The 26849-nt window shown below is 40.5% G+C and overlaps 1 protein-coding gene across 2 annotated transcripts in view; it reads right to left on the reverse strand.

Moving 5' to 3' along the window:
- LARGE1 (LARGE xylosyl- and glucuronyltransferase 1) overlaps positions 1 to 26849 on the reverse strand; it is a 612082-nt gene that overhangs the window by 225874 nt on the left and 359359 nt on the right. For both annotated transcript variants that reach the window (XM_001366359.3, XM_056798822.1), the window contains one exon: positions 18935 to 19106. In XM_001366359.3, the coding sequence (XP_001366396.1) occupies positions 18935 to 19106 (172 nt within the window). The remainder of the gene's footprint in view (positions 1 to 18934; positions 19107 to 26849) is intronic.

Genomic DNA, 26849 nt, shown 5'->3' on the forward strand with positions numbered 1-26849 from the left:
TAAAGGTTTGAATAAAGGGAGCCCAAGTACTATACCCTATTAATAAAGAAACAGAAATTTAGAAAGGACTTCAGCAAGGTCACTCAGTTGGTAAGTGGTTGAGTCTGGTCTCAGATCCCAGGCTGCTATATCCCAGGCTGAAGGTCTGGGAATAGGAAACAGGGATTGTTCTAGCATATATCCAGAATATAGACACAGAGCCAAGAAATCCTGAGTTCAAATCTTGCCTCTGACACTAACTATGTGGTTCTAGGCAAGTTGCATTATCTGTTTCCTCGGTTAAAATCAAATGACCCCAAGGGTCCCTTCCATCTCTAAATCTTTAATCCCTTGATCTATCTATATGAAATTGATAATAGCCTAGAGCCCCATTTTCCCAGCCTCTGCTAAATTCCCCAGCATGGGTAGCCAGCTTTGTTTTAATTTTCTTTATTGGTCAGTGAATTTGTTTCCACATCATCTCCTTTCCAAGGTTTCTATTTTCTTCACCTTGTTCTTCCTGAGCAACTGCCCATTTATTTGGGCTAAAAACCTAGATGGGGAGAGGGAGGAAGAGGCAAGAATTCCTCCATTGGGTTTTGAAACTTTAAACACTCTTATTTTCTTTCCCAGGCAAAAGGACTTGACATAATCCACCTGCTTCATATATCCCTTCTTGCTCAGCTGATGTCATGGAAACCCAGGAACATCCTGTCTTCCTTAATGGGTTCCTTCAGGTAAGGTGTAATCATTTTCACAAGCTTCGACCCCATTAAAAGAGGGTGACAATACAAAGGGAAACTTCTTTCTCGTTACTTGGTAAAGATAAACTACAACCACAGGAGGAGGAAGAGAGGAGAAAAGGGAGAGAGAGGGGAAGGAGAGGGGAGAGAGAGGGGGGAATGAAGGGAAAGGGAAAGGAAAAGGAGAGAGAGGGAGGGGGGAGAAGGAAACAAGAGTGGAGGAGAGGGAAGGAAAAGGAGAGGGAGAGATGAAGAGGAAAAGGGAAAGGGAGGGAGGAGAGGGAAAGAGATGGAAAGAGAAAGAAGAAAGGGAGAGAAGAAGAGAAAGGAATGAAGAAGGAAAAAGGTGGGAGAATGGGAGAGAAAGAGGGTGAGAGGGACAGAGACATGGATACAGGACACAGAGACCTAAAAGAGAGAGGGAGAAGGAGAGGGAAAGGGAGAGAGAGAGAGAGAAGGAGAGAAAAAGAGGGATGATAGGCAAGAAGAGAAAGTGATTCATCAAAATTAATCACATAAACACATCACTCATGTCTGAGTGGGTATTCAGTGTTCCATACCCACAGTCTTCCATCTTTGAAAAGAAGAAGCACATTTCATAATTTCTTTGGGCCTAAGCTTAGTTATTATATATTTAAACAATATTTAGCTGAGAAAAACATTTCTTGAAATGTTATGTATTATAGGAATGAGAGCTATTAGTAATATTAAATTTCTAACATTTTTCCCTTGATATCATTCCTCAATCCTGAGTTTTCCAAATGATCTTCAGATGTCTAAATCTCCTTTACAATTGTCCCTTCCACTCAACTCATAAAATCAAATTAAGAATGACTTACAGAGTTCTTATTAGGCTAAGCAAGGGATCACTCCACTTCTCCATCCCCACCTCCAAAGCACCATACCATCTCTTCCCTCAATTCTTTCTTTCACAGAATAATACAATTTTAGCCAGGAATGGGACGACAACAGTCATCTACTCCAATATTACATGAAAAAGATTCTCCATTATAATCTTCCTGCTAATGTGGTCATCCAGTACAAAGATAACAAAATCTTTCTCCTCATTTTAAAATAGCTATCAGAAGTGTATATCCATGTGTGTTCTGCCAATAGCTATCTCTTTAAGGGCATTCAAAAAATTTTAAAACCCTTACCAGCTGTTTTAGAATCAATATCCTTTCTAAGGCAGAAGATCAGTTAGGTCTAGGCAACTGGGGGGTTAAGTGACTTCCACAGGCTCACACAGCTAAGAAATGTCTGAGGTCAGATTTGAATCTAAGACCTCTCATCTTTGGACCTGGCTCTCTATCCCCTGAGCCACCTCACTGCCCCTGCATTTAACTCTTGACAGTTGCAAAATGACAAAACCTTGAATTCCTAAAGCCAGTATAATTTGCAAATGATGGATGAGTGAACTAGAATCTCTCACTTAGCCACAAGGAGGCAGGGTAGCATAATAGAAAGAGTTATCTTTATTATCAGTTGACCTGAGTGCAAATCCCGTCCTTGGATGCTTGACCATTTTACAACCTTTAGCAAGTCATAACACTCTAGGTGGCTTCAGTTTCCTCATCTGTAAAATGAGGACTTTGGCCTGGATGGTCTCCAAGGTTCCTTTCAGGACTAAAGGATGGTTCTAAATTTGGCCTCAAGCTTCCACACCAGGAAAATCTGTGTGGATTGTGGGAAAAGTCATCATATCTGTAGCCAGAGGTCCTGGATTGGACTCCCAGCTCTGTGATTTATGCTGGGCAGGTACCTTTCTATCCCTGGGCCTCAGTTTCCTCTTCTACAAAAGGAGATTAGAATAGATGACCTCTAATTTCCCTCTCAGCTCGACCTCTATGATCCTCTGAAAAGAATCTGGCAAGCCAGGAATTGAAGGAAATGTGAGATGGTTCTAATTTGGGAAGATCCAAGGGAGAGGGAGAGCTGTGGCATGTGTAGAACACACCTAGGATGAATGATGTACTTAGAGCCCAGCCATTACGCACTCGCACACATCTTTTAGGAGCTAACAGATGTTCTTTTTACGAGCAAAGACAAGTGCTGTTCGGCCTTTTTAGACACCTATAAAAATTTGGATGATTTTAAGCCATTCTAATAGCTGCCTGGTGACTTTTATTAACCTAGTCAGCTGCCAAGGAGCCCTGTCCCTTTCTGAATGGGGCCAGCTCATGTTTGGGAGTTTCTGCTGAGACTGGGTGCTATTTGGAGCAGCTGCCCTCTTTTTGGGAGGTGGGAAGAGCAGGAGGGATACTCAAACAGGGATGAATTTGTCCTGCAATCAAGAGTGATGGGAAAGTTAGCACATGTGTCTTAATTGGGGATGGGGGTTGGTGGGTCTTTTTACCATGTAATACCAAAGGTGATTAGGTATAGCCCAGATGACTGGATAGCTCTATAGGTTGGTCAACTGAACAAAAGAATACACAGATAAAAAGTCACTCACTAGATTAAATGGGATGCCTTTAAAAAAAACAAAAACAACAAAAAAATCACCTTCTATCCTATTGACTACTGAAGGACACAAGGGCCAGGGCTAGGGAAATTGGGGTTAAGTAACTTCCCAAAGGTCACACAGCTAGGAAGTAACTGAGATTGGATTTGAACCCAGGTCCTCCCAATTCCAGGCCTGGTACTCTATCTACTATGCCATCTACCTGCCCAACAGGTGTCTTTGTAAAGGAAAAAAAGAATTAAAGAACTAAGAGGGAAGGTAGGGAGGAAAGCCTATCAGATTTGGATTTAAAGGGCCAAGGTCTACATCCCAACTTTATCACTTCTACCTGTAGAACCAGGGGCTTTTCTTGGTTTTCCCTTTCCTACTTGTAAAATGAGGGCACTGTTCTAGGTGGTCTCTGAAGTCCCTCTGAGTTCTATATCTATCATCTTATATTCTTATCATTAAGAAATGTAAATTAATTTGCTTAGAAAAGAGAAAACTGAAGAGCCATTTGACAAAATTCATCAAAAGCCAGAATTATAGCTGGAAAAAGAATTTGAAGGGCACATGTCCACTCATATATGCACAGACTCACACACAGGCACTCATACATTCCCATTCATGAAGTTAAGAGAGCAACTGCTGGGAAAATGGGGTTTCTCCCCCTTCAGCAGTAACAGCAACCCCAGGTGAACTTCCCTGGGACGGCTGGGGGCGGCGCACCACAGAGTCTGGACATGCTTCCTCCACGCTGACAGTTTACCAGTTACACATCTGGAATTGACGATGTGCCAATCCTGCCTCGGCTATGGGGCTCTCCATCACCCCCCCCCCCAAATGCTGCTTGACCTTTTCTGGTATTTATGATGTCAGTGTGGGCATTTTTTAATCCTGTTTAAGCTCCTGATACAAAACAAACAGGCTAGCACTTATCCCTGAGAGGGCCTCTTGCCAGGATTCCAAACCCTTCTCTAAACTCTTGTCCTCACCCCCTTCCTCCACACCTGAAACTTGAAACGTTGGCAGTGGGGACTGTTCATGGCACATCCCAGGGCATGAAGAATCCTGGAACCTCAGAGCTGAAAGGATCTGAGGTTTTATCTAGTCCAATCTGATCCTGAATATGGATTCCCTCACAGCAGAGTTGACAAATAAACTATGCTTCTTTTTTCTTCTAGTGAAGACTTTCAGCAACGGTGTATGTGTGTGTGTGTGTGAGAGAGAGAGAAAAAGAGAGAGGGAGGGAGGGAGGGAGGGAGGGAGGGAGAGAGAGAGAGAGAGAGAGAGAGAGAGAGAGAGAGAGAGAGAGAGAGAGAGAGAGAGAGAGAGAGAGAGAGAGAGAGAGAGGGAGGGAGGGAGAAAGAGTTGGAACTTGCCATTTCTCCAGGAAGCCCATTTCAAATTGGGGAGCTCTAATTGTTAGGAAGGTTCCCTTATTTATGTGTCTGGTTTGGCATCATTTTCTTTTTCCAAACAAGATGAAATCAATGTTCTCTGCTCCAACTTCCTTAGAGCCTACATGTATAAAATTCAAAATTGACAAAACTAAATACAGAGTAGTTTGCTTTATTATTCATCTCAACGGAGCCTTGCAACAATTCTGATAGATAACCTTTTTTTTAAGGGGCGAGGAAAGGGAGACTCAGAGAAGTGATTATGACTTCTGCGTTGCTCTTAGCTGATTCCTTTGTGGCCTTCCTCACTTTAACAGCCCTTCATGTATTTGAAGACCACTGTGACTCCCCTCTTGCAGGTAGGTAGTTGGCTCAGTAGCAAGAGTACTAGGTCTGGAGTCAAGAAGAACTGAGTTCAAATATGGCTTCAGAAGAGGAAAAGGAGAAGGAAATGGAGAACCACTCCAGTATCTAGCTCCTGGACCCACTCCTGGCATCCTCGTGCCTTCTCTCTGAGAGAAACTTCCATCTGCTCTGCACCAAGCTACTAGGTAGATACATGTTTCCATGTTGTTTCTCTTTTCAGAATGTAAGTTCCCTGAGGGCAGAGACCTCATGTTTTTGCTTTTTCCTGTATCCTCAGGGCTTAGTGGGGTGCCTGGAGTAGTTGTTCAGGCATCTCTGACTCTTATTGGCCTTAAAAAGGTTTTCTTGGCAAAATACTAGACTAAACTTTTCATTTATTCCTTGAATTTCTGGTGCCTCATGAAGTGTTTGGAATATAGCAGTCGCTTAAACAATGTTCCTTGATTTAGCGATCAATGGATTGACTCACTCTCAAAAACAATCTCTCATTAATTTTCACCATATTAAATGTTGACCCAAACTCAGTTTCCTTTACGAGACATTTATTAAGTATTTACTATGTTGCCAGGGGCTGTATTAGGCACTAAGATCAAAGACAAAATGAATAAAAAAAGCAGGATCTGCTTTTGAGACTTTTACATTCTACTAGCAAAAGGGAATATAGTCCTTACTCAGATACCCGACGAAAGTAGTAACTGGAAGTTATAGGAGGTATCCCCTAAGTTGTATATTTAAAGAATCTAAGAATACTAAGACTCTGAGGAAAAGTATTCCAGGCAAGGGTAATAACATAAAAATGTAGGTCCAATTGATGGGATCCGGAGTTTGAGGGAAGAACAAGAAAACTAATTTTCCTGAAATGGAGAATATATGAAATAAGGTAATGCTAAATATATATGGATAGGCACCCTTAGAATGCTTGATGGATAATTCTTTAAATATATATTTTTTAATTATATGGGGAGGGCAGCTAGGTAACTCAGTAGATAAAGTGCCAGACCTGGAGACAGGAGGTCCTGAGTTCAGATTTGGCCTCAGATATTTCTTAGCTAGGTAACCCTGGGTCAGTCACTTAATTCTCATTGCCCAGCCTGTATCACTGTTCTGCCTTAAAACCAATATACAGTATTGATTCTAAGATGGAAAGTAAGAATTTTAAAAAAATATAAATGGGGATTGATGTTTCAAAGGAATATTTCCAATACTTTTCAAAGGTAAAGGTAAACATTCAAAAGCATGCTCTTCCTTTCCCCAGGCACTGAATCTCCTGTCTATCTACCTAGGTACCACACATCACCCATGCCAGGCATGCTCTGCCTCCTTAGCTCTGCACTGCCTTCCCCTCAACTTCCCATCATCACCAATAAATAAGCAGAGCAAGAAAGCAAATTTGGACAGCCCTCCTCAGTGGAGATGACTTTTAATAAACAACAACAACTTCCCTCTTCTGAAAGCTGGTGGTTGTTTACAAATGAGCCTGGGCAGGCTGACAGGATGCCTTCAAAACCCAAGGCCATCCATCTCCATAAGGTCTCTGCCTGGGCTGCTCTGCCCACTGCCTTCTTGCAGATGGAGGAGCCTGGACATGCTGTGCAGGAAGGAGACAAGACGGATTTTTCTTCCTGACAGGCCACATCCTCGTCATATATCATGCTCCTCGAATAATACCTGTATGCATATTTAGGAGAAAGAATCTTCTCCTGTCCTTGTTATGTTCACTGAGTAACAAGCAGCAATCGTCTCTCCAGAGTCACAGAGAGCTGGGAGTTCTGCATCTGTCTCACAGTTTTGAAGAGAGGCTTGTAAGACCATAGATTTAGCATTGGAAGGGACCATAGAGACCCAGGATAATGACATTTTAAAGGTGAAGAAACTGAGGCACAGAGAAATCAAGTTACTTCCCTAGACTCACAGAGTGAAGAAGGATCTGCCTCAAATTTCAAACACAGATCTTCCTGACTCTCAATCCAGTACTTGATCGATTATGTCATCTAAAGGTTACATTTTCTGTTGGGTCAAGATCAACTCTGATCTAAAAGGAGGGGATTTTGTGGGGCAGCTGGATGGCTCAGAGGATTGAGAGCCAGGTCTAGAGATAGGATTGGATTTCAATATGATCTCAGACACTTCCTAGTTGTGTGACCCTGGGCAAGTCACTTAATCCCAATTGCCTAGCTCTTCCTGCACTTCTGCCTTAGAATTAGTACACAGTATTAATTACAAGATAAAAGGTAAGGGTTTTAAAATTTTTTCCCATTAATGTTAAGATTTCAAATGTGTTTTTTAAAGTTTAATTAATTAATTTAGACAATTTTCCCCTGGTTACATGATTCTTGTTCTTTCCCTCCCATCCTCCCCCCCCCCCATAGCCAATGCACAATTCCACTGGGTTTTATATGTGCCATTGATCCAGACCTATTTCCATATTATTAGTATTTGCACCAGCGTGATTGTTTAGAGTCTACATCCCCAACCATATACAAAGGGTTAAAAAAATAACATGGGGGATTTGGTGGGATTGAACTATTTAAACATTTGTTTTTCACTTGGTGATGCATGTATCTGAGTGACAGTACAGTGGGAGAATCATGGGGAAAAAAAGAGAATTGAAAAAGAATAAAAGAAAAAAGAAAGAAGGTTCTATTTGCAGCATACTTTGCTTATCTTCCAATTGAGGGGGTTGGACATGAAACTCATGTCTCCAGGAAAGGTGAGAACAATATCAGAGATGGGAGCAATGACACATTAAGGAGTTCCTGGACTAAGATAGGACTTCAAAGAACATGAACAAGTCACTATTAAGGTGATAAAAGTGGAACAAATAAAGAAAACTTGTAGAATACAGAGGAGTATATAGATAATTCCATACAACTGGATCAGTCTTCCTAGGAGAAGAAAAGAAAATAAGAGTCCATTGATGAAAGGGAGGAATTTGAGTCAAGAGAAGCTAGAGCAGAGGATTATCAACAAGCCACCATAATGGGGAGAAATTACCACATTTTTTTTTACCACTGCTGTGAGTTACCTGGACTGTGTAGGTCTAGGGGAAAGGATCAACTCTAACCAACTCAAGAGATTTACCCATTTTGACTGGGTTCCAAAGGCCAGGGTGGAATGAGAAGTTAAGCCCAAATGATTTCTTTGGGGGTTGGGGGGGAGAGGGTGACAATAACTTAACCACACGAAAATGTTCTAAGTCTAGAAGTCTAAAGGTCCATTTGTCAGCATGCTATAGATGGGATTTTCTAGGCAGTACAGGTTGGACTGGATGGACCTGAAGTCTTTTTGTAACATTGAAAATTGAAGACTTGATGAATTTCAACTGTGTTTCCTCTGGCATTTGTGCTAAACTTTTCATTCACACTGTCACCTCCTCCACACTAATCACCTTACTGGCTCTTTGTTCTTCCACATTACTCTCACTGCCAAATAATTAGCACTCCATTAAGCTCAACCAACTTCAAAACCTCCAACTTCAAAACCCATCCCTGTGCCAGGAGCAGCCTTCTCTTTTCCTTGGGGGGCGGCGTACTGAGGTCCTTAGGGAAGGACATAATGGTGGCTTTGTAAATATGATTTCATTTAAAAATTTAAAAAATAAGACTTTTCTTTTGGCAAGTGGTCAATTCCAATATGAATAGCATGAAACCACCACCAACAGTGTTCACAACACAAACTAAAGTCATTCTTCCACTCAGCCTCCAGGTTTTACTAGTTGGACTAAGTAACCAACAAATAGCAAACTTTTTCAAGATAATTAATGCTCTGTTCTTCACTATTTATGTGACCTTGCAGAAGTTATTTCATCTCTGGGGTTCCATTTCTACCTCCTTAAAAATAGAAGAATTAAATGGTGTCTAAATTTTTATCCTGCTCCAAATCCTAAGGCCTTACCTAACTGAGCTTTGGAAAAGTCAACTATCTTTTTTAGACCCCAGTTCCCTCCTGTATTAAGGGAAATTCAATTCAAGGTCTTCTAAGTTTGCTTCCTGACTCTCAATCCTTTCAAATTGTCAATGTGTCAAACTATGTGAGACAAGGCGATTGTCTTAACTTCTCCGTACCTCAGTTTCCTCACTTGTAAAATAGCATTATTCTGGGTCTTACAGTCTCTTCCAACACTTTTTGGCACCATGTTTGTTATCTGATAACTACCTAAGCATTAGTTACCTTGAAAGAGTTCACTATTGATTGGCTACTTGGTACACAACTGGTAATACCTGGAGGTTGGGGTTTATTGTGGAATAAGTGTGGTAAACACCAGAACTAAAGGCAAAAGCAAGGGAAAGCAGAAAGCAACTTCAAGAGAAGAGAATCATAGAATTTTCAGAGTTAAGAATGGAAAGGAAATATGAAAGACTGACAATTGGCTGAAGATCAACCCAGGACTTAGAGAAAGTTTTGGGATGATCTGTCAATACTGAGTCAGTTGAAAATATTTAAAAACAAACAAACAATAAAATAAAATAAAATAAATTTAAAAGTAGTGCTTCTGGTCTTTAGAAAAATCTTTGGATTGATAACAAAGAATGTAACCCCTATTCAATTCTTTTCTGCCCAGAATTTCAATAGCATTGGCCCAATAGAAGCCCATTCCTGTATAGGCTATCTCTGCAGGAACCATTTTAAAGCAGTTCATCTGAGAATTTGTATCTTTTTAAATTCTGTTTTTCTTCCCTTAGGCAAAAATTTTCTCTTAAGTTTCTGAACTGTCAGTAGCTGATGTGAGATGAGTAGGGGACCTATGTAAACTCAGCCTCAGGAGGGGAGTCAGGCAGAGAGCCTTAGAAAAGGCAACTTTAATCAGAGACACTCCTCACATGCACTTAGGCAGTCAGTACCGAAGGACTGTCTTTGATTTCCACCAACTCCAGCTAAAATTGAGAAAAGGAAAATATTAGGGCTTCCTTTAGACAGAGAGGGATTGGGAGAGAATGGCTGAATAGAAGAAAAAGAGAGATGAAGAAGGTAAGGAGGAGAAGATAAGAATGAGGGAGAGAGGAAAGGAGAAGAGGGAGAGAAAAGAGGTAGATATGGAGGAAGGAGATAACAGGTGGGGGGGGGGGAGGAGTCAGTGTCTTAGAACACTGATCTAGTGCCAGAGGGGATTTCCAAGTCCATCTAGTCTATTTCATAGATGAGGAACTGAGAACTAGAGAAGATAGGCAATTCAGCCAAGATCACACAGAGTAGGAAGTTATGAAGCTAGAATCCAAATTCTGATTCTGCCTCCAAATTCAGCACTCTTTCCCCCACTACATCCCTCTGGTTTTCTAGGAAAAAAAGGTAAAGAGGAAAAAGAAAAGAAAGGGGAGAAAAGAAAGGAGATTTTAAAGGAAGAGAGAAGAAAAATTTGAAGACAAGATGGAAGAAAAAATAAAAGACCTTCAAAAGTCAAAATCTGGCTTATAGTCCTCAACTTCCACAAATGCATGTGAAAGAAACACATATTCCCCAAAGCAGGTTCTCTATTTCTTAGCAATGAGGCCATGGACATATCTTTGTAACTGAGTCTCCCACCTCCCCATTTCTCACTTGTTAAAAAAATCTGGCAACTGGACTAAAATATCAGAGGATCAAATATATTTATAGATGGGACTTTAAAGGTAATCAAGTTCACCCCTCTCCAACTTTTCAGATATGGAAACTGAGGCACAGAAAAATCCATAGTCCTTTCCAAATTCAAAATCATATGATCCACCTCTCATTTATTTATTAAGCACTCACTATGCATAAACCTCTGTGACTGGGCTAAGGAATCAGACAGAAATGAAACACTCTGTGCCTTGAAAAGGCTTTACTTTCTACTTAACAAATCAGTGAATGTTGTGAAGCTCAGTATTTTCTAGACTTGTAATTTTCAACCTCAGGAAGGCTGTGGAGAAAAAGATTCTTTAAAGGGCATTCCTGTTAGATACAACTTGAACTACAGGGTCACTGAGGTTCCTTCTCACTTTGAGATACTAGGATTCTGTAAACTTTATTGATTCTATGCTGTATCTCCACCAAACCCAAAGACATACTTTGCACCAAGTCTTAGACTTGATGGAGAAGATGTAGATTAAATGTATCCGTGCTGGCCACCCATGCTTTTGAGCAATTCTTAGAGATTCCTTGTGAAATCAGTTTCCTAGACTGCCAAAATTCCACAAATAGGTATAGCCTCAGAGTCCCATTCACCTCATACCAATGAAAGAATACCCCTTGTAAGTTCCCAGAAAGTCAGCAGGATTCTAGAGTTGGAAAAAGACTGGAGAGACTATGTAGTTTAATCCACACCCAAAAGAAACCCTCACTCTATTATCATTCAATTGACAAACATTTTTCTTTTTCCCCCCATTTTATTTTAATTTTTATTTAGAATATTTTTCCATGGTTACATGATTCATGATTCCACCCCCTGCTCCCCTCACCCCCAAAGCCAACAAGTAGTTCCACCAGGTTATCCATGTTTCATTGTTCAAAACGTATTTTCATGTTATTCATATTTGCAGTAGAGTGACCTTTTAACATTGAAACCCTAATCATATCCCTATTATACTACATTGTCAATCATGTATTTTTCTAATGCATTTCTAGTTCCATAGTTCTTTCCCTGGATGTGGATGACGTTCTTTCTCCTAAGTTCCTCTGGATGGTCCTGGGTCATTGCATTGCTGCTAGTAGAGAAGTCCATTATATTTGATGGTACCACAGTGTATCTGTCTCTGGGTACAATGTTCCCCTAGTTCTGCTCCTTTCACTCTGCATCACTTCCTGGAGGTTGTTCCAGTCTCCATGGAATTCCTCCACTTTATTATTCCTTTGAGCACAATAGTATTCCATCACTAACAGATACCACAATTTTTCATTCTCCAATTGAAGGGCATCCCCTCATTTTCCAATTTTTGGCCACCACAAAGAGCTCAGCTATGAATATTCTTGTATAAGTCTTTTCCTTATTATCTCTTTGGGGTACAAACCCTGCAGTGCTATGACTGGATCAAAGGGCAGAGAGTCTTTTAGTGCCCTTTGGGTATAGTTCTAAACTGCCTTCCAGAATGGTTGGACCAATTCACAACTCCACCAGCAATGCATTAGCCCAATTTTGCCACATCCTCTCCAACATTTATTGTTTTCCTTTGCTGTCATATTGGCCAATCTGCTGGGTGACAAATAATTTTCAAGTATCTAACAAGTGCTAAGTATTGTCCTATATGGACTCAAAGGCAAAAGACTTTTCCAGTGAGGGGAGACAAGTAAATATTTAGGGATCTAAAAGAGTGACTAGTGGGTAATGCATTAGTTGTTAGAGGAAATCAGGAAAGGTCTTATTTATAAATGTATCACTTGAATTGAGCTTTGAAGGAAACTAAGGACTCTGAAAGGCAGAAATGAGGAGCAAGCACATTACAGGCATGGGGATAGTCAGTGCAAGAGCACTGGAGTGTAAGATAAATTACAATAAAGAAATATCAGCAAGAAGGTTAGTCTGACTAGACCAAAGTGTCCTTGGTATGAAGCAATGTATAGCAATGTATGGACAATATAAATTTTGGAGTTAGATTGTGAGTGATGAACACAATGAGTGGTCATTTAGCCTCTGGTTGGTGACCTCCAATGAAGTAGAATTCACTACCTTTCTTTAATAAACATTTGTCAATTAACTAAGAAGAGAAGACTTGGGCAGCATCTGAAAACCATCTTCATGTATTGGAAAGGCTAGAATTATACTAGTTCTGATTGAGCTCAATCGTGGTAATGGTGGTATGGTGGTGGGAGAACATCTGAAGAGAGACACATACTAGGTCTTATTGCTGTGGATGTGAGAACTGCCTTATAATTTGAACTGTCTGATAGGAGAATGGTCTGTCTGTGGAGGAGGTGACCTATGCTTCACTGGAGATCTTTAAGCAAAAGTTGGATAACCCCTTGGGGGAGATGGTATAGACAGGACTCTTATTCAGTTACAATTTGGATTCTGAGGTTTCTTCCAATTGTGAAATTTGGAGTCACTTATATGATGATGGGACAGTCATTCTCCACTTCTTTACTTTATAAGGTGTTTGGACTAATGCTAATAATAACATTTCTTATCTCCTCCTCCCCCTCCTAATGATAATGATATTGCAAAGTTCCTAACATTTGATATCTCATTTATTCCTCACAAAAACATTGGGAGGTAGGTGCCATTATTATCTCCATTCTGTAGGAAAAGAGACTGCATAAGTCTAATTTCTGACTGCCTCAATTTCCTCACCTATAAAATGGGGATAATAATAACCCACCTATCTGCTTGGATTGTTGTGAAGATCAAATGAGATACCACATATATAAGGTTTTCAAAGTGCTTTGCAAGTGCTAAAAAGCATTATTATTATTAAGAGGCTCAGGCTAGATTTGAAATGGATGACTAGCTGGTCTCTGAAGTCCTGCCTGGCTCTAAGCTTCATGGTTTTATGAACTCAGGTCTTCCAACTCTAAGCCCATTATTTTTTCTGTTCTATTGTGCTTTCTCCTATCAGATCCTCCTCTGCTGCCAGCAGGACGTGGCCCTGTCCCTCCCTATATCATTTATCCTTCAACTTGTTCAAATGCCAGAGCCATGGAGTGACTCTCTCAAACCTTCCCAACATCCTGGTGTCCTGATTTTTTCTACTCAAAGAACCTGTAGTTCTGAAATTTCTATTCAAGTGGGAGTAGGGTGTGGTATGGTATCCCACTGAGTAGACAACAGGAGTATTCATCAGCCTCCCATAAGTACCAGCTTGAGAAGCCCACTGGATTGTCCCAAAGAGGTCTTTTTGAAAGTTACTGCAAGACCTCCTAAAGGCAGGAACTGAGAATGGGACTGATAAAGGCTGAAATAAAAGGGTTTTTAATAGATTCTATAAAAAAGGGAATTCAGGCTCAGGGGAAATTCACAGCACCATTAAGGAATCAAACCTATCAGTGATCTGAGCAAAAGGGGTTGGCATAGCCTTTAAAGAGGAAGAGAAAGGAGAAGAGGGAAAAAAGCACCCAATTATATCAATGTTACTTGGAATGTTGAACATAAGAGAAGTTCTGATGAATTCCTTTCCCTTGGGAGAGGTGGGCAGGGACAGAAAACTTTTGTTTGAAACTGGATGTTGTGCATAGATAGATCTGAATAAATTATGGGAGAATGAAAGAGTTGGGGGCCAGTGCAGGCCAATTTCCTTTCTAATGGCCTCAATGCTTTGGGAATAGAGAGAAAGAGAGAAATAGAAGGAATGAGAAAGAGGGAGTAGGAAGAAAGAGCCAGGAGAAGAGAGGAATACAAGAGATAAATGGATTGTAAACAGATAAAAATGGAGAAAGACAAAGGAAGAGAAGGAAGAAGGAAGGGAGAGAGGGAGGAAGAGAGACAGAGACAGAGGAGGAAGAGGGAAGAGAGAAAGAAAGAAAAACTCAAGAAAGATAGGAGGAGGAAAAAAGGGGAGAGAGCAGATATAAAGACAGAGATATAAGGGAGAGAGAGGTAGAAAGAGGCAGAAATAAAGGAAGTCAGGGACATGGAGAAACAGAAAAATAGAGACAAAGACCAAGAGTGATAGAGACAGGAGAGAAATAGGAAGAAGAAAGGAGGTAAAGGCAAAAAAGAGTGGGAGAAAAAGGTGGTAGGGGAAAGCAAGAGTGCAAGATGGAAGGGTAAAAGACGAAAAAGATAAAGGAGATAAAGAAGAACTGACTCCCTCTTCTAGATACATGAAATCAAGTCATTCCCTTTCTCTGGACCGTCATTTCATTGCATGTAAAACAAGTTCATTAGACAAAATCAAGTCTGAAGTCCTTACTAAAATATATTCTATATTCAAAGATCTTTCCAAGCTCCCAAATGCTCTGATATAAGGTACAAATGTTCTAAGGTCCCTTAAATCTCTACTATTCTACATTTAAAATTCCCTTCCAATTCTGTCATTTCATGTTCTAATGTCCTACTGAGTGCTGGCATTCTTTGTTCCAAGCTCTGATATTCTTTGTTATAAAGTTGCTTCCAGCCCTGACAAATTGTTCTAACACTCTGGGTCTTAAAGACCTTCCTTTGTGATATTCTATGCTCTAAGTCCCTCCCTGCTCAGACTTTCTATATTCCAATGTTTCTGACATTATGTGTTTCTATTTTTCTAAGTTTCACCTAAGTGTGACCCTATAGGATATAACCTCCTTGAGAACAGTATTTTTTAAATTTTGTCTTCATGTCCCTATCACTTAGCACAGTGCCCAATTGTGAGGCATCTGGATAGAGAAACAGAAGGCAGCATGTACCATACCAGCCAAATCATCACCATCTCTATGTTGGCCACTATGTCCCTTCTCCCTCTGATGGAGACAGCCCATACCTTGAACCCAAGAGTCATAGGGACAGCAGGGCCCTCCAATTCCCAAACCTTCTCAACCCTCACTGCCATCCTTGAAGGGAGAAATCATTTTTGAAAGGGGGATTACCATCTTCATCACCACCAGGAACAACCATTGATCAAGTGCTACCAATAGTCAAATAGGCATAGAAGCCCCAAGAGTGGCAGAACCTCTCAGACCACTAGTTCTGCTTCCAGTCCAGCCCTCATAGTCATGATCCAGGTAATCAACTCCTGGGGAGAATGAGCTATACATCCCCACCAATTGCTGTACACACAGCAGACCTTCAGCCTTGCTGAAGAAGTAAAAACTCCTAAGAAAGTTACAGGAGGCCATATGTGCCAACCAAGTTAAATCCTCACCATCATCCTGACCACCTTCTCCTGATAGTTCCTGATGGAGACAGCCCATGAGTCTTGAACTCAAAACAACAATGCTTTCAGTGTATCGCCCCCAGCCATTACTACGGGAAGCAATTCTAATGGAGATGGATGTAGGCAACTGCTTCTGCAAGTGTTACAATCATAGCCACTGAAGTCTTCAAAAAGAAAGTTCTTGCCATCATTGTCTTTGGAACTGTCCAATGGTTCAGCATCAGAAACTGCTATCATTTTATCAGTGGGCTTTAAAAAGAGGCCTGACCCCTTGCTTTGCCATGGTACCTTCAGGCCTGTGGGACCTTTCCTTCCGATTTGTGACTGAAATCTTCCACATGAGTTGTCTTCTCCATTAGAGTGTGAGCTCTCTGAAAGCAGGGACATTCAGACTTTTCTATTTGTATCTCTAATGCTTAACAATGTGCTTTGCATGTAGCAAGCACTTGAAAAAATATTCTATACATCCATTCACATAGCAGAAGTTTAAAAATGGCTATGGGGTGGCTAAACGGGATAAAGAAGGGCAAAGATCATGTAACATTCTCCTTTGTTGGTAATAATGATAATTTCCCCATTTCTGAGAGCTCCCTGAAGGCAGGTACGGTATTATCATTTAGATACTACCAGATGACTCCAGCATCTCTCATATTCCTTTGTATTTTATATGAGAAAGAATTACTTCAGGAAGTAATTAGGTTTTAGATAGAAACCCAAGCTAGGGCAAACCGTTACAATTTAGCCCTCTATTACCTTAACTCCTCAGATTCAGGTTTCCCTGGTTAATGTGCTGATCTTGGCATACACACTGGACTCATTCTACCATCCCCCTTCCCCACCTCATCCCTCAAATAGGTAAACAAACAAATGAAAACTCACTGGTATTTATATTCTTGGGAAAACTCTACAGAGATGTCCATAGAATTCTACACAGGGCAATGACTGGGATGGGGAAAATTCTAGACAGCATCTCTTTGACATAAGCACATACATGATACAGGAAAACTGGCATCCATAAGAAAATTCCAGTGGATAAAGATTATTTAATAGCCTGATTGTAACATGGAGGTGAAAGGACATTCTAGAGAATATATGTATAACCCAGTGGAATGGCTCATCATCTCCAGCAGTGGGAAGGGAAGAGGGGAAGGAGACAATATGAATCATGTAACCGTGAAAATAATTTAAACTGAAATTTAAAATAATAATAAAAAAAGAAAGGACACTCTATAGAACATGTCCAACAGTAAATATATTGGGGATGGGCAGCAGTTGAGACAAGAGTTGAAAAGGAGGATAAGATACCCGAGTTGTCTTTGGGAAACTTCAAAGCTTTGCTGACCTCACATTTCCCATGAAAACAAAGGGCCGATTCTTTCTAGTCTTATCACACACATGCTGTCTGTCTCTTTCTGTTTGTCTCTTAGAGTGCTGATTGACTCAATCACATTCTTTTTATTTTAATCAATCTTAATAAATTTAATTAATTAAAATCCTCAGGTATCTCCCTCCATCCCTCTCCTCCCTGAACTACAGGAGGCATCATATCTACACAAACACACACACACACACACACACACACACACACACACACAAACTATATCTTCATGATTCTGTTTATTAATTCTTTCTCTGGAAGTGGGCATTCACAAGTTACTCTTCAAAGATTAATTCCGTAGCTGTACATAACATTCTCTTGATTCTTCTCACTTTACTTTGCCTAATTTCATCTAGGTCTTTCCAAGACTTAAAAAAAATAATTTGTTTGTCATTTCTTACAACACAATAGTATTCCATCAAAATCATGTACAACTTTTTCGACCATTCCCAATTGATATACATCCCCTCACTTTCCAGTTCTTTGCCACCACAAAGAGAGTTCTCAAAATATCTTTTTTGTAAAATCCTTACTTTCTTAGAATTGATACTAAATATTGGTTTCCAAGGCAGAAGATTGGTATGGCCTAGGTAAGTGGGGTTAAATGACTTGCCCAGGGTCACACAGCTAGAAAATGCCTGAGGCCAGATTTGAAATCAGGATCTTCTGACTCCAGACCTCGCTCTATATTCACTGAGCCACCCAGCTGCCCCTGCTCTGAATATCAAACACATTTTAAAAACTTTATGTTCCTCTTGCGAACATTTATCCACTCTCTGACAAAATGCATTACCCTCTAATAAGCAACACAATCTAGTACATAAGAGGGATTCACCAGTCTTTAGCATAAAGCTCTTTAGCCTTTTTTTGTATCATGATCCTCTCTGACAATCTGGTGAAGCCTAAGGATGCCTTCTTAAAATGATGGTTTTCAATGCATAAAATAAAACACATTTAAGTTACAAAGTAAACAACTTATATTTAAATATAGTTATCATCTATCCATCTATCATCTCTCTGCCTACCTACCATTAAGCTCATGAATTCCCCAAGTTAAGAATCACTGCTCTAGTGATATTGGCTAACCAATGCTGACCTACCTAAGTAACATTAAATGATGCTGTAATTAATATCACAAAATGAACACAAGAAACAGCAAAGGAAATACACTGCTAAAGATTCTCCATGCCTCTCTCCCTCGCAAGTAATCCTTATGGCCTCATGAGTCAAGAACAAACAACATTCCAGATCACTATTAGTTATATCTAAATGGAACATGATGCACTCTCTAGGGTAGACTGTTCATCTCAGGTGACTTCTCCTGCCATTTGACCACTTTTCTGGACCTTTTTGAACCACTTTGGATCCTTGATCACCAGGAGATGGCACATACTAGGATAATTCCCAGGATTATAAAACCATGTACATGTTCAGATATGGAAAGGACTTTGGAAATTATTCAGTCCAAAACTTCTTCCCATCCCCATTTTAAAGATAATTAATCTGAAGCCCAGATAGGCTCACTGAAGCTTCCTTAGGTAATAAGTGGTAGGTGTGGGATTTAAATTGGGAATCTTTTGATTTTAAATTTTTAACTCTGTTGACATGATCTAATAAGGTTCCTTTCAGTTCCTAAGATTATTTGATTTGAAAAACAGAGACTAATTCAAGTATTAGCCTAAGCCAAATCCATCAATTAGGTGGATCTCTATTCTCTTTGTGAAACACAACATAGAAAATAGGATAATGAATGCTGGACTCATCCCCTGTTTGGATTATCTATTGTGTCTTCTTAGGCATGGATAATAGAGAACTGGCCCAATCTTCATTGTGAATGCCCTTGAGTATTTTGGGGGCTGCTCTCTCCCCTAAAGTAGAATCACTTTTACCTTTGAATTTGTGGAACACGGCCCAGAGCTCAGCTATATCTGTGGCAAAGGTGATGTCTGTGTCCAGGACGATGACTCTCTCTAGGTTGGCAGGAAGGGTCTTGGTCAGCACCAGCTTCATCAGCCCATATATCCCAGAGTAGTGTTTGTTGGGGATCCAAGAGACCTCCGACTGAATGAGAGGAGTCAGAGGAAAAGAAAAAGGGAGGGAGAATTCATTAGCTAGCAATCATCTGATCCATAAAGACATCCTGATCTAGGACATGGTGAAATCAAGTTAGATTTATTTTCAAATTTTGGGTTCATCTAAAATGTGTTATATCATGGTAAAACCCCTTTTTGTAACTCCAAACTCTGTCAAGGAGAAATAGTGGGGCATGTCAATCAGTCAAAAAATCAGCCGTGTGCCAGGAACTGTTCTGGGCACAAGGGACACAAATATAAAGGATGAAACAACTTGTACTCCCAAGAACTTATATTCTATCGGATAGAGAGGGAGACAAATATAGAGAATGTAGAGACATTTAGAAATACATGCAGTGCATATATAAATACCACGAGTACATATACATGTGTATGTGTATTTATATATATATATATATGTATCTATGTTTATATGTAGGGCTAATGTGTATGTGTGCATTATAGAGAAGAGGAAGAAAGGAAGGAGGAAGAAAAGGAGAAGGATGAGGAGGAAAAGAAGAAGAGGAAGAGGAATACATCTCTCTAATTCCCTGTGAATACATACTTAACACATACCACACACACAGTCATACCCCTTCATACAACTTCAAGGGAAGGCTTGAAAATGAGACATTCATGGTGTGTATCAAAAGTTGCCAAAGCAGCTTAGATGGGTTGTTTTATTGGATCCGCACAACAGTTGGCACTGATGGGTACTGCCATTCACATTTTGCAGATGAGGAAACAGGGCATCAGAGATAGGAAGTGACTTGCTTATGATTCCCCAACTTGTGGGCATCAAAGGTTGATTTTCCAACCCAAATCTTTCCTGACTTTAAATTCGTGGCCTTTACATGACACCAATGACGTATGGTGTGCTGCTGTTTCCCCCATTTTCACGATCCGCTTTTCTGTTTCCCCATACCTTTTCTCTATCATCAAAGGACTTGTAAAGCATGATTCTGCCTACGCCACTCAACAAAATTCATTATGTAGATTCTATAAGCCCTCTTGATGTTTGGAAGAATGTAGGGTTTGAAACCAGGAGACGTGGTTTCAGAGCTGGGGCAAGCTCCTCTGCCTCTCCAGGTCTCCTTTTGCTCATCTATAAGGTGAGGGGCAGAGAAAGTGGGGTAAGTGATCTCTAAGGTTCCTATTTATTCTGAATCCCACTTTATGGCTCCATAAGTCTATGGATAGAAGTTTTGGGTGTTACTAGTTTCAGCAGAGGGCAGCAAAGAGCCAACAGAAGAAGGGATCTCAGTAATGACCAGTCCAGGATACCAGCTGCAGACAAAAGGAGATGGCAGAAAAGTAGAGTGGAGGAATGCCTATAAGGCTTTGGTTCAACTTCCTATCTCCCCTCCAGGCCAAGCAAGGGCTCTGCATTTCGCTGGTGCTTCAGTATTTCTCAAAATAAATGGCTGACTGGACTAAAGATAAATCACAGGATAATAGGTTTAGAGCCAGAAAGGATTTGAAAGGTGCTGAGTCCATTTTCCTTATTTTACAAAGCAGAAAATGAACATTCTTAGTTATTTAATGACTTATCCACTCACTCATTCAGAGTTCTGTTTGGCACTAGAAAGCGGGTAATCTAGATGGAGGATGAGAGATAAACTCACATGACTAAAGTACAGAATTTGAATAAGAACCTCTGAGTTGTTGCTGTCCCTCTGGTTTTCAGAGGCACAATGATATCGCGGGTGATGCCTTGGCTTGCACATGGTGAAATGGATTTGTGAGGCAGAATTGCATAAAGTCTTCAGTCTTGCCTTCTCTTCCAAAATCCTTCAAGTCCCGTGGCAAGACAAAAGTCAGCATGTCTGGCAACGGAATGCAGTGGATGACCTGGGTGTCTTCCATGTCTGACAAATGTTCTGTAAATGACTTTGCATTGTATATTTACTGGTCTCTACCCATGTTGCCCCCTCCACATTCCCCCACAAGGGCAGAGTTAGGATGTGTCTAAATCAGGTCTTCCTGGCTACCTTATGGCAAAGTGCCTCTCTCTCTCTAACAGAGTACTTCTGATGCAGTTCTTGGTCCTGCAAGCACTGGCCTCTGGAACTCAGTTCAGGTCTTCTCTCCGGAGAGAATCTTCTCCTGCCCAGGCCTGGCATTCAATAAGCAGACCGTGAGGCTCTCTTATCCCATCAGACCGTTGATTAACTTATTTAACTATTTTTATTGCTGTCAGAGCAGAGGAGCTTAATGAAACCTGAACACAGAGTATTCCATTAAGTTCCCTAATTAGGAGGTCCCAATGATTCGGATTTATTTTAACACATACATAAAACACTTTGCTAAATCAAAAAGGAGAATGAATAAATGAAAATAAATTCATCTCAACATGAGCTAAAGCACGAACATCCTTCCTAATTTATCTCCCAATCAGTTAAGTCAGATTATTAAGTTAAAGGTGAAAGAACTGGTGGAGAGTTTATGTTTACAAAAGGAAAAAAAAGGAAAAAGAAACATTTAGCAACTCAGACCTCTTTGGATAAAGAGATAGAGAAAAAAATCATAAAATCTCAAAGGTTCAAGGAAACCGCAGACAAGTTTGATCAGCCAGTGTCTCAAAATAAACATCCTTTTCAACATCCAAGTCATTTAGCTTTGGCTTGACATCCACCAGTGATGGAGAACTCACTACCAACCCAATCTAGCAAGTATTAAAAAACAAACCAACCTAAAGTTTATTTGTTTGTTATATTAAATTACTCAGGTAATGTCTTCCCTCCTCCCATTAAAGAAGGCATTGTTTGAGCACCTACTGAGCCAGGAACATTTATGAGTTCCTGGAACAGGGCTAGGGGATACAAAAATATCATTAAATAGTCTCTGCCATCAAAGACTTTATGTTCTACTGGGAAGGGCAACTTGTATACAGATGTGTTCCTCTGAGAAGAGAAGGGAGAACACTGCCAATTTAGTGAATCAGGGAAGACTTCCTGCAGGAGCTCATATGTATATGAGCAGAATGGCGAAGAGAACAGCTACAATTATGTGCCAGATACTTTATGGAGATTGTCTTGTTTGATCCTCACAATAACCTTGGTAGGTAGGTACTATTTTATATCCATTTATAGATGAGAAAACTGAGGCAGACAGAAGTTAAGTGACATGTCCAGGGTCACACAGCTAAGATGTGTTCAAGGCTAGATTTTAATTCAGTTTCCTAACTCCATTCAATAGCTGCCTCTATGTGAGGTGAGTTTCTAGGTTCAGGATTATCATTGTCATTAGAGTTCAGTATTTATAGTGTCCTTAAAAGTTAGCAAAGGGGATGCTCTATTCTAACTCTTTTTTGAATGAGCTCTAAGGCAATATTTTGCTTTGTGTTTTGAGTAAAAGTCTCTAAAATATTTTAAAAAATAACATTGCAGAGAGAGAGAGAGAGAGAGAGAGAGAGAGAGAGAGAGAGAGAGAGAGAGAGAGACAACAGCAAAGAAGATAGTTTGGGTGGAATACTTTCTATGTGAAGGGGGTTGATGGGAAACAAGCTTGAAAAAGAGTCTGTCACCCACTCATAAAAGACTTTAAATGTCAGAGGAGTTTATGTCTTATACTAGAGGCACTAGGAAGTGACAACTGATCTTGAGACAGGAGAGTGATGTGCTCAGAACTATTTTTCAGAAGGATGATTTTAAGGGGGCAATTACATGACTCAGTGGATAGAGTCAGACTTAGAGACAGGAGGTCCTGGGTTCAAATCTGGTCTCAGATACTTTCTAGCTGTGTGACCCTGGGCCAGTCGCTTAACTCTCATTGCCTAGCCCTTACTGCTCTTCTGCCACAGGACAAATCCACGTTCAATGGTGAACCCAAAATTGTATTGGAATCAATATGTTCTCTGATGATATTTAAGATTGCTTCCATCTCTAAATGAGTCTCATGATGCTCAGTGACCTCCATCACTCTCTCACCCTTAAAGAAAATCAGTGTTCCCTCCTTTCCCCATACCCATTCCCCTGGAATGGTTCCTGGAATTGCAGGTGGTGAGAAGGAGGAAGGCATCACAGTTAACCATGTCACTACTTAGAGTGGCAACAGCAGCATCCAGCCATACCACCCTGCTCAGGTCTCCCCAATGGCAATTATTTTTGCCTCCCTCAGCATTATTTTAGGCCCAGCAGTCCCAATTGAAATATGATGTTCGGCTCCATTCAGCACATGCATCTCATCAGCACAAGCATCTCTTTGGGAAGGAAGCTCATAGTCAATCAGTACCAAGTGGGTAAATGTACATTTGTGCGTAGGTGTAACCCTTGTTCAGTCCTGGATGTATCCAGCCTCTCTCTTAGGCTGGGGTCCCCCAGCCTTTGTGATGTGGATCCTTTAACCAAAGCCATGTATTCTGGATGGGAAACAAGGGGAGGTGAAGGGCGAAGGGAATGGAAAGGGGAGGAAAGAATGGAGAAAAGAAGGAAAGAGGGGAGAGGAGGAAAGGGGGGAGGGAGTCAAGGGGAAAGGAAGGGGAACACTAATTTTCTTCAAGGGTGAGGGGGTGATAAAGGTCACTGAGCATCGTGAGACTCCTTTAGAGACAGAAACAATCAAATATCATCAGAGAGGTCATTGATTCCAATCCCCCTCATCTTACAGATTGAATACAGCAGCATAGATTTTATGATCTAAAGCTTGGAAGGTCCTCAGCAGTCATTAGTCCAACCCCCTCCTTTTACAGACTGATCATCAGTCTGGTGCTGGGAATGGAGCCTGATCCCTTCATTTTGCTGACAAGTAAACAGAGGACCAGCAAAGTTATGCACCTTGCTGAAGAGTTTTATAGGTAGAGATGATCTCTGAGAACATCTAGTCTCATTTGAATACAGGTCCTCTGATTCCAGAGATAGCTAGATGACTCAGTGGAGAGAGCACTGGTTCTAGAGTCAGGAAGATCTGAATTCAAATCAAGCCTCAGACCCTTACTAGCTGTAAGATCCGGGGAAAGTTGTCTAATTCTGTTTACTTCAGTTTCCTCATCTATAAAATGTGCTGGAGAAGGAATTAGTAAATCACTTCAGCCTCTGCCAGGAAAACCCTAGACAGGGTCTTGAAGAGTCAGATAAAACCAAATGATGGAACAACAATTTCACATTCCAACTTAAGCCTTTTTCCCCTCCCAATACGTTTGTTCCAACATTTTCATTTTATAGGTGAAAGATAGTAAGCTATAGCTCTTCCTTCCTCTTTGAGCACCACTCCTGACTCTGAACTTCTTTCTTTCTCCATTATTCCCCAGTAGCCTTCTCCCTCTGGATGACCACTATGCCCATGGCCCTCTCAGCTCTGACAGATATTTTATGCTCAAAGGCCCCTCACATCTCTGACCCCCTAAGATTTTATGAATGAGCATCAGGTCCAGGGCTAAAACACACTGTTCTCACAAGGTATGTGTAATTAGAATGACTTCTTAAAATGATAACTTTAAAAAAAAAGTTATTATCTCAGCTGATGACTATTAAGAAATGCAAATGATCATCATTAGTAAAAGTCAGCCATAGATAAGAATACCATCTATTGTGGTCCTAGGATCATTTATAAACCACAGATGCTGATGCAAGACCAAATGAGACATATATATTTTGATATCTATATCTAGATATAGATAGTTCAAACAATTACTGTGTCTAGTACCTTCTGCCAGGCACTGAAGAAGATGGAAAATTTAGAAATCTCAAGGCATTAACAATTTAGGGGGGAATTTGAACAAGACAAGATTTTTTTCCCTCTTCTTTCCTATCTTTAGGTAGAATCCCTGAAGGGGATCTAGCAATCACACTTAACCTGGAGCTCTCTTCAAGAGGATACTGTTTGCCTGGCTGGATGTTATATCCATCCCAGTGACACACTTTTCCTCAGACACAGAAATACTCTGGCTACCCAGAAGAATGTAAATTCCTTGCAGCTGGACAGGGCAAAAGAAAAAGGGAGGATTAAACAGAAAGACCCTCTAATATAGCCTCCATCTAGAGTCCTTAATTTCAGAAAGTAGCATAAAACTCTAGTTGTTGGTATTCTGATCTATCTTCCCTCACCATCCCCATGCAGGATTCCCTTCTACAATACAGACAGTCATCCAGCTTTTATGTGAACACATCCAGTGACAGGGAACTCACTTCCTTTTGAGGCAGCCATTTCATTGTTGGGCTTGGTTCTAGGTTAGAAACATGTTCCTTATATTAATTCTAAATCTGTTTTCTTGATATACTAAATGATTAATTCTGCTACAGAGAAGATAAAACTCATCTTCTTCCTTGATACTTCCTGAAATACTTGAGGATTGCTTTTATATTTCCCTCTAAGTCTTCTCTTCTCCAGGCTAAACCTGCCTTGTCCTATCAGCTTTAACCAAAGAGCTGTATACATGTGGTAATTTTAAGCCTCAGGCTTCTTGCAAGATAGGGTTATTCACTGAAGGGATTCATGGAAGCAGGAGGGCATGGAGAATATAGAGTAAATAGAATTGAAGACAGCAGGATGGGGAAGCAATCCCTACCAATGACTAGTTCTGAGATCATGGAGAAGTCACTTTAACTCTTCCCCAACTCAAGCCATTTCATCCCTCTCAGCCTCAAGGAAGTCTCTAAGACCATACATTTGGGATGGGCTTCAGTCTGTATGACAAAATTCCAAGCCCTCCCTTACTGACCTATGGGGACTCCCTGTTCACGTTTTTCTCTGTCTGTCTCTCTGTCTGTCTGTCTGTCTGTCTGTCAGCAACTAGACTAAAACTTCCAACGGATAGAAACAATTCAAAATTGTAACATCCTACTCTTCCTTGCTGAACAATTCTTAAGAAGAGTGAGATGAGATTTGGTTTTCCATGTACATTTTGGGGGGATGGAGGTAACTTTCCTGAACATTAGGAGGAATTTTCCAATGTGAGAAGCTGTAATACTCAAGTGTACTATACAGGACAGACATTAAGGTAAGATTATGACTGAGCATTAGACTCTGAAGGTAGCATCTCAGTTTGGTTCATATTATCAAAGCTTCATAGCTGAAAAGAGTCAGAGGTCATCTAATCTAACCCTCTCATTTTAAATAGGAGGAAACTGAGGCCCAATGAGATGATGCAGTCTGTCAAATGTCACCCAAGTGGTAATTGTCAGAGGTTGGGTTTGAACCCATCTCTTCCTTCTTCAGTGCTGGGGCTCTTTTCCCCACATAACCATAAAGATTTATCAAGTACCCTCTATGATCAGAGCACGATGCCAGGTGCTCTCCAAAAAAAAAAAAAAAGTCATTTTCTCCAAGGAATGCACATCTCCTGGGGAAAGACAATGTGGCGCAAGAAAGTAAATATACTGTTTAGAATAAGCAAGGCAAAGTAATTTCAAGAGAGAGGAAATATTAATAACTGGGATAAGGGCCAGGAATAAAGAATAACCTCATGCTGGCAGCAGCATTTGAGCTGTACCTTGAACCAACCTAAGGAATGTGAGAGGTAGAGATGAGCTATGAGTGTGCACTAGGAATTGAACTTGTCAGTGCAAGGGCATGGAGGGAGGAATGCAGCCTTTCATCAGCCTAACATCATAAGCAGGATGTTAGCTTTTATAGGATGCACAAGTATTTCTTTTCCAAATGTGCTGAATTTATTGCCCAAAACAGACTTCTTACTCATACCAATATTTTTTTCCTATAGATTACAAATCACCTTGACACTTTATTTGCCTAAAAGGAAATGTCCTAGTTATGGAAGACTTGCGAATCATTTCCC

Source organism: Monodelphis domestica, chromosome 5, assembly GCF_027887165.1.
Source record: "Monodelphis domestica isolate mMonDom1 chromosome 5, mMonDom1.pri, whole genome shotgun sequence".
Taxonomy (NCBI): domain Eukaryota; kingdom Metazoa; phylum Chordata; class Mammalia; order Didelphimorphia; family Didelphidae; genus Monodelphis; species Monodelphis domestica.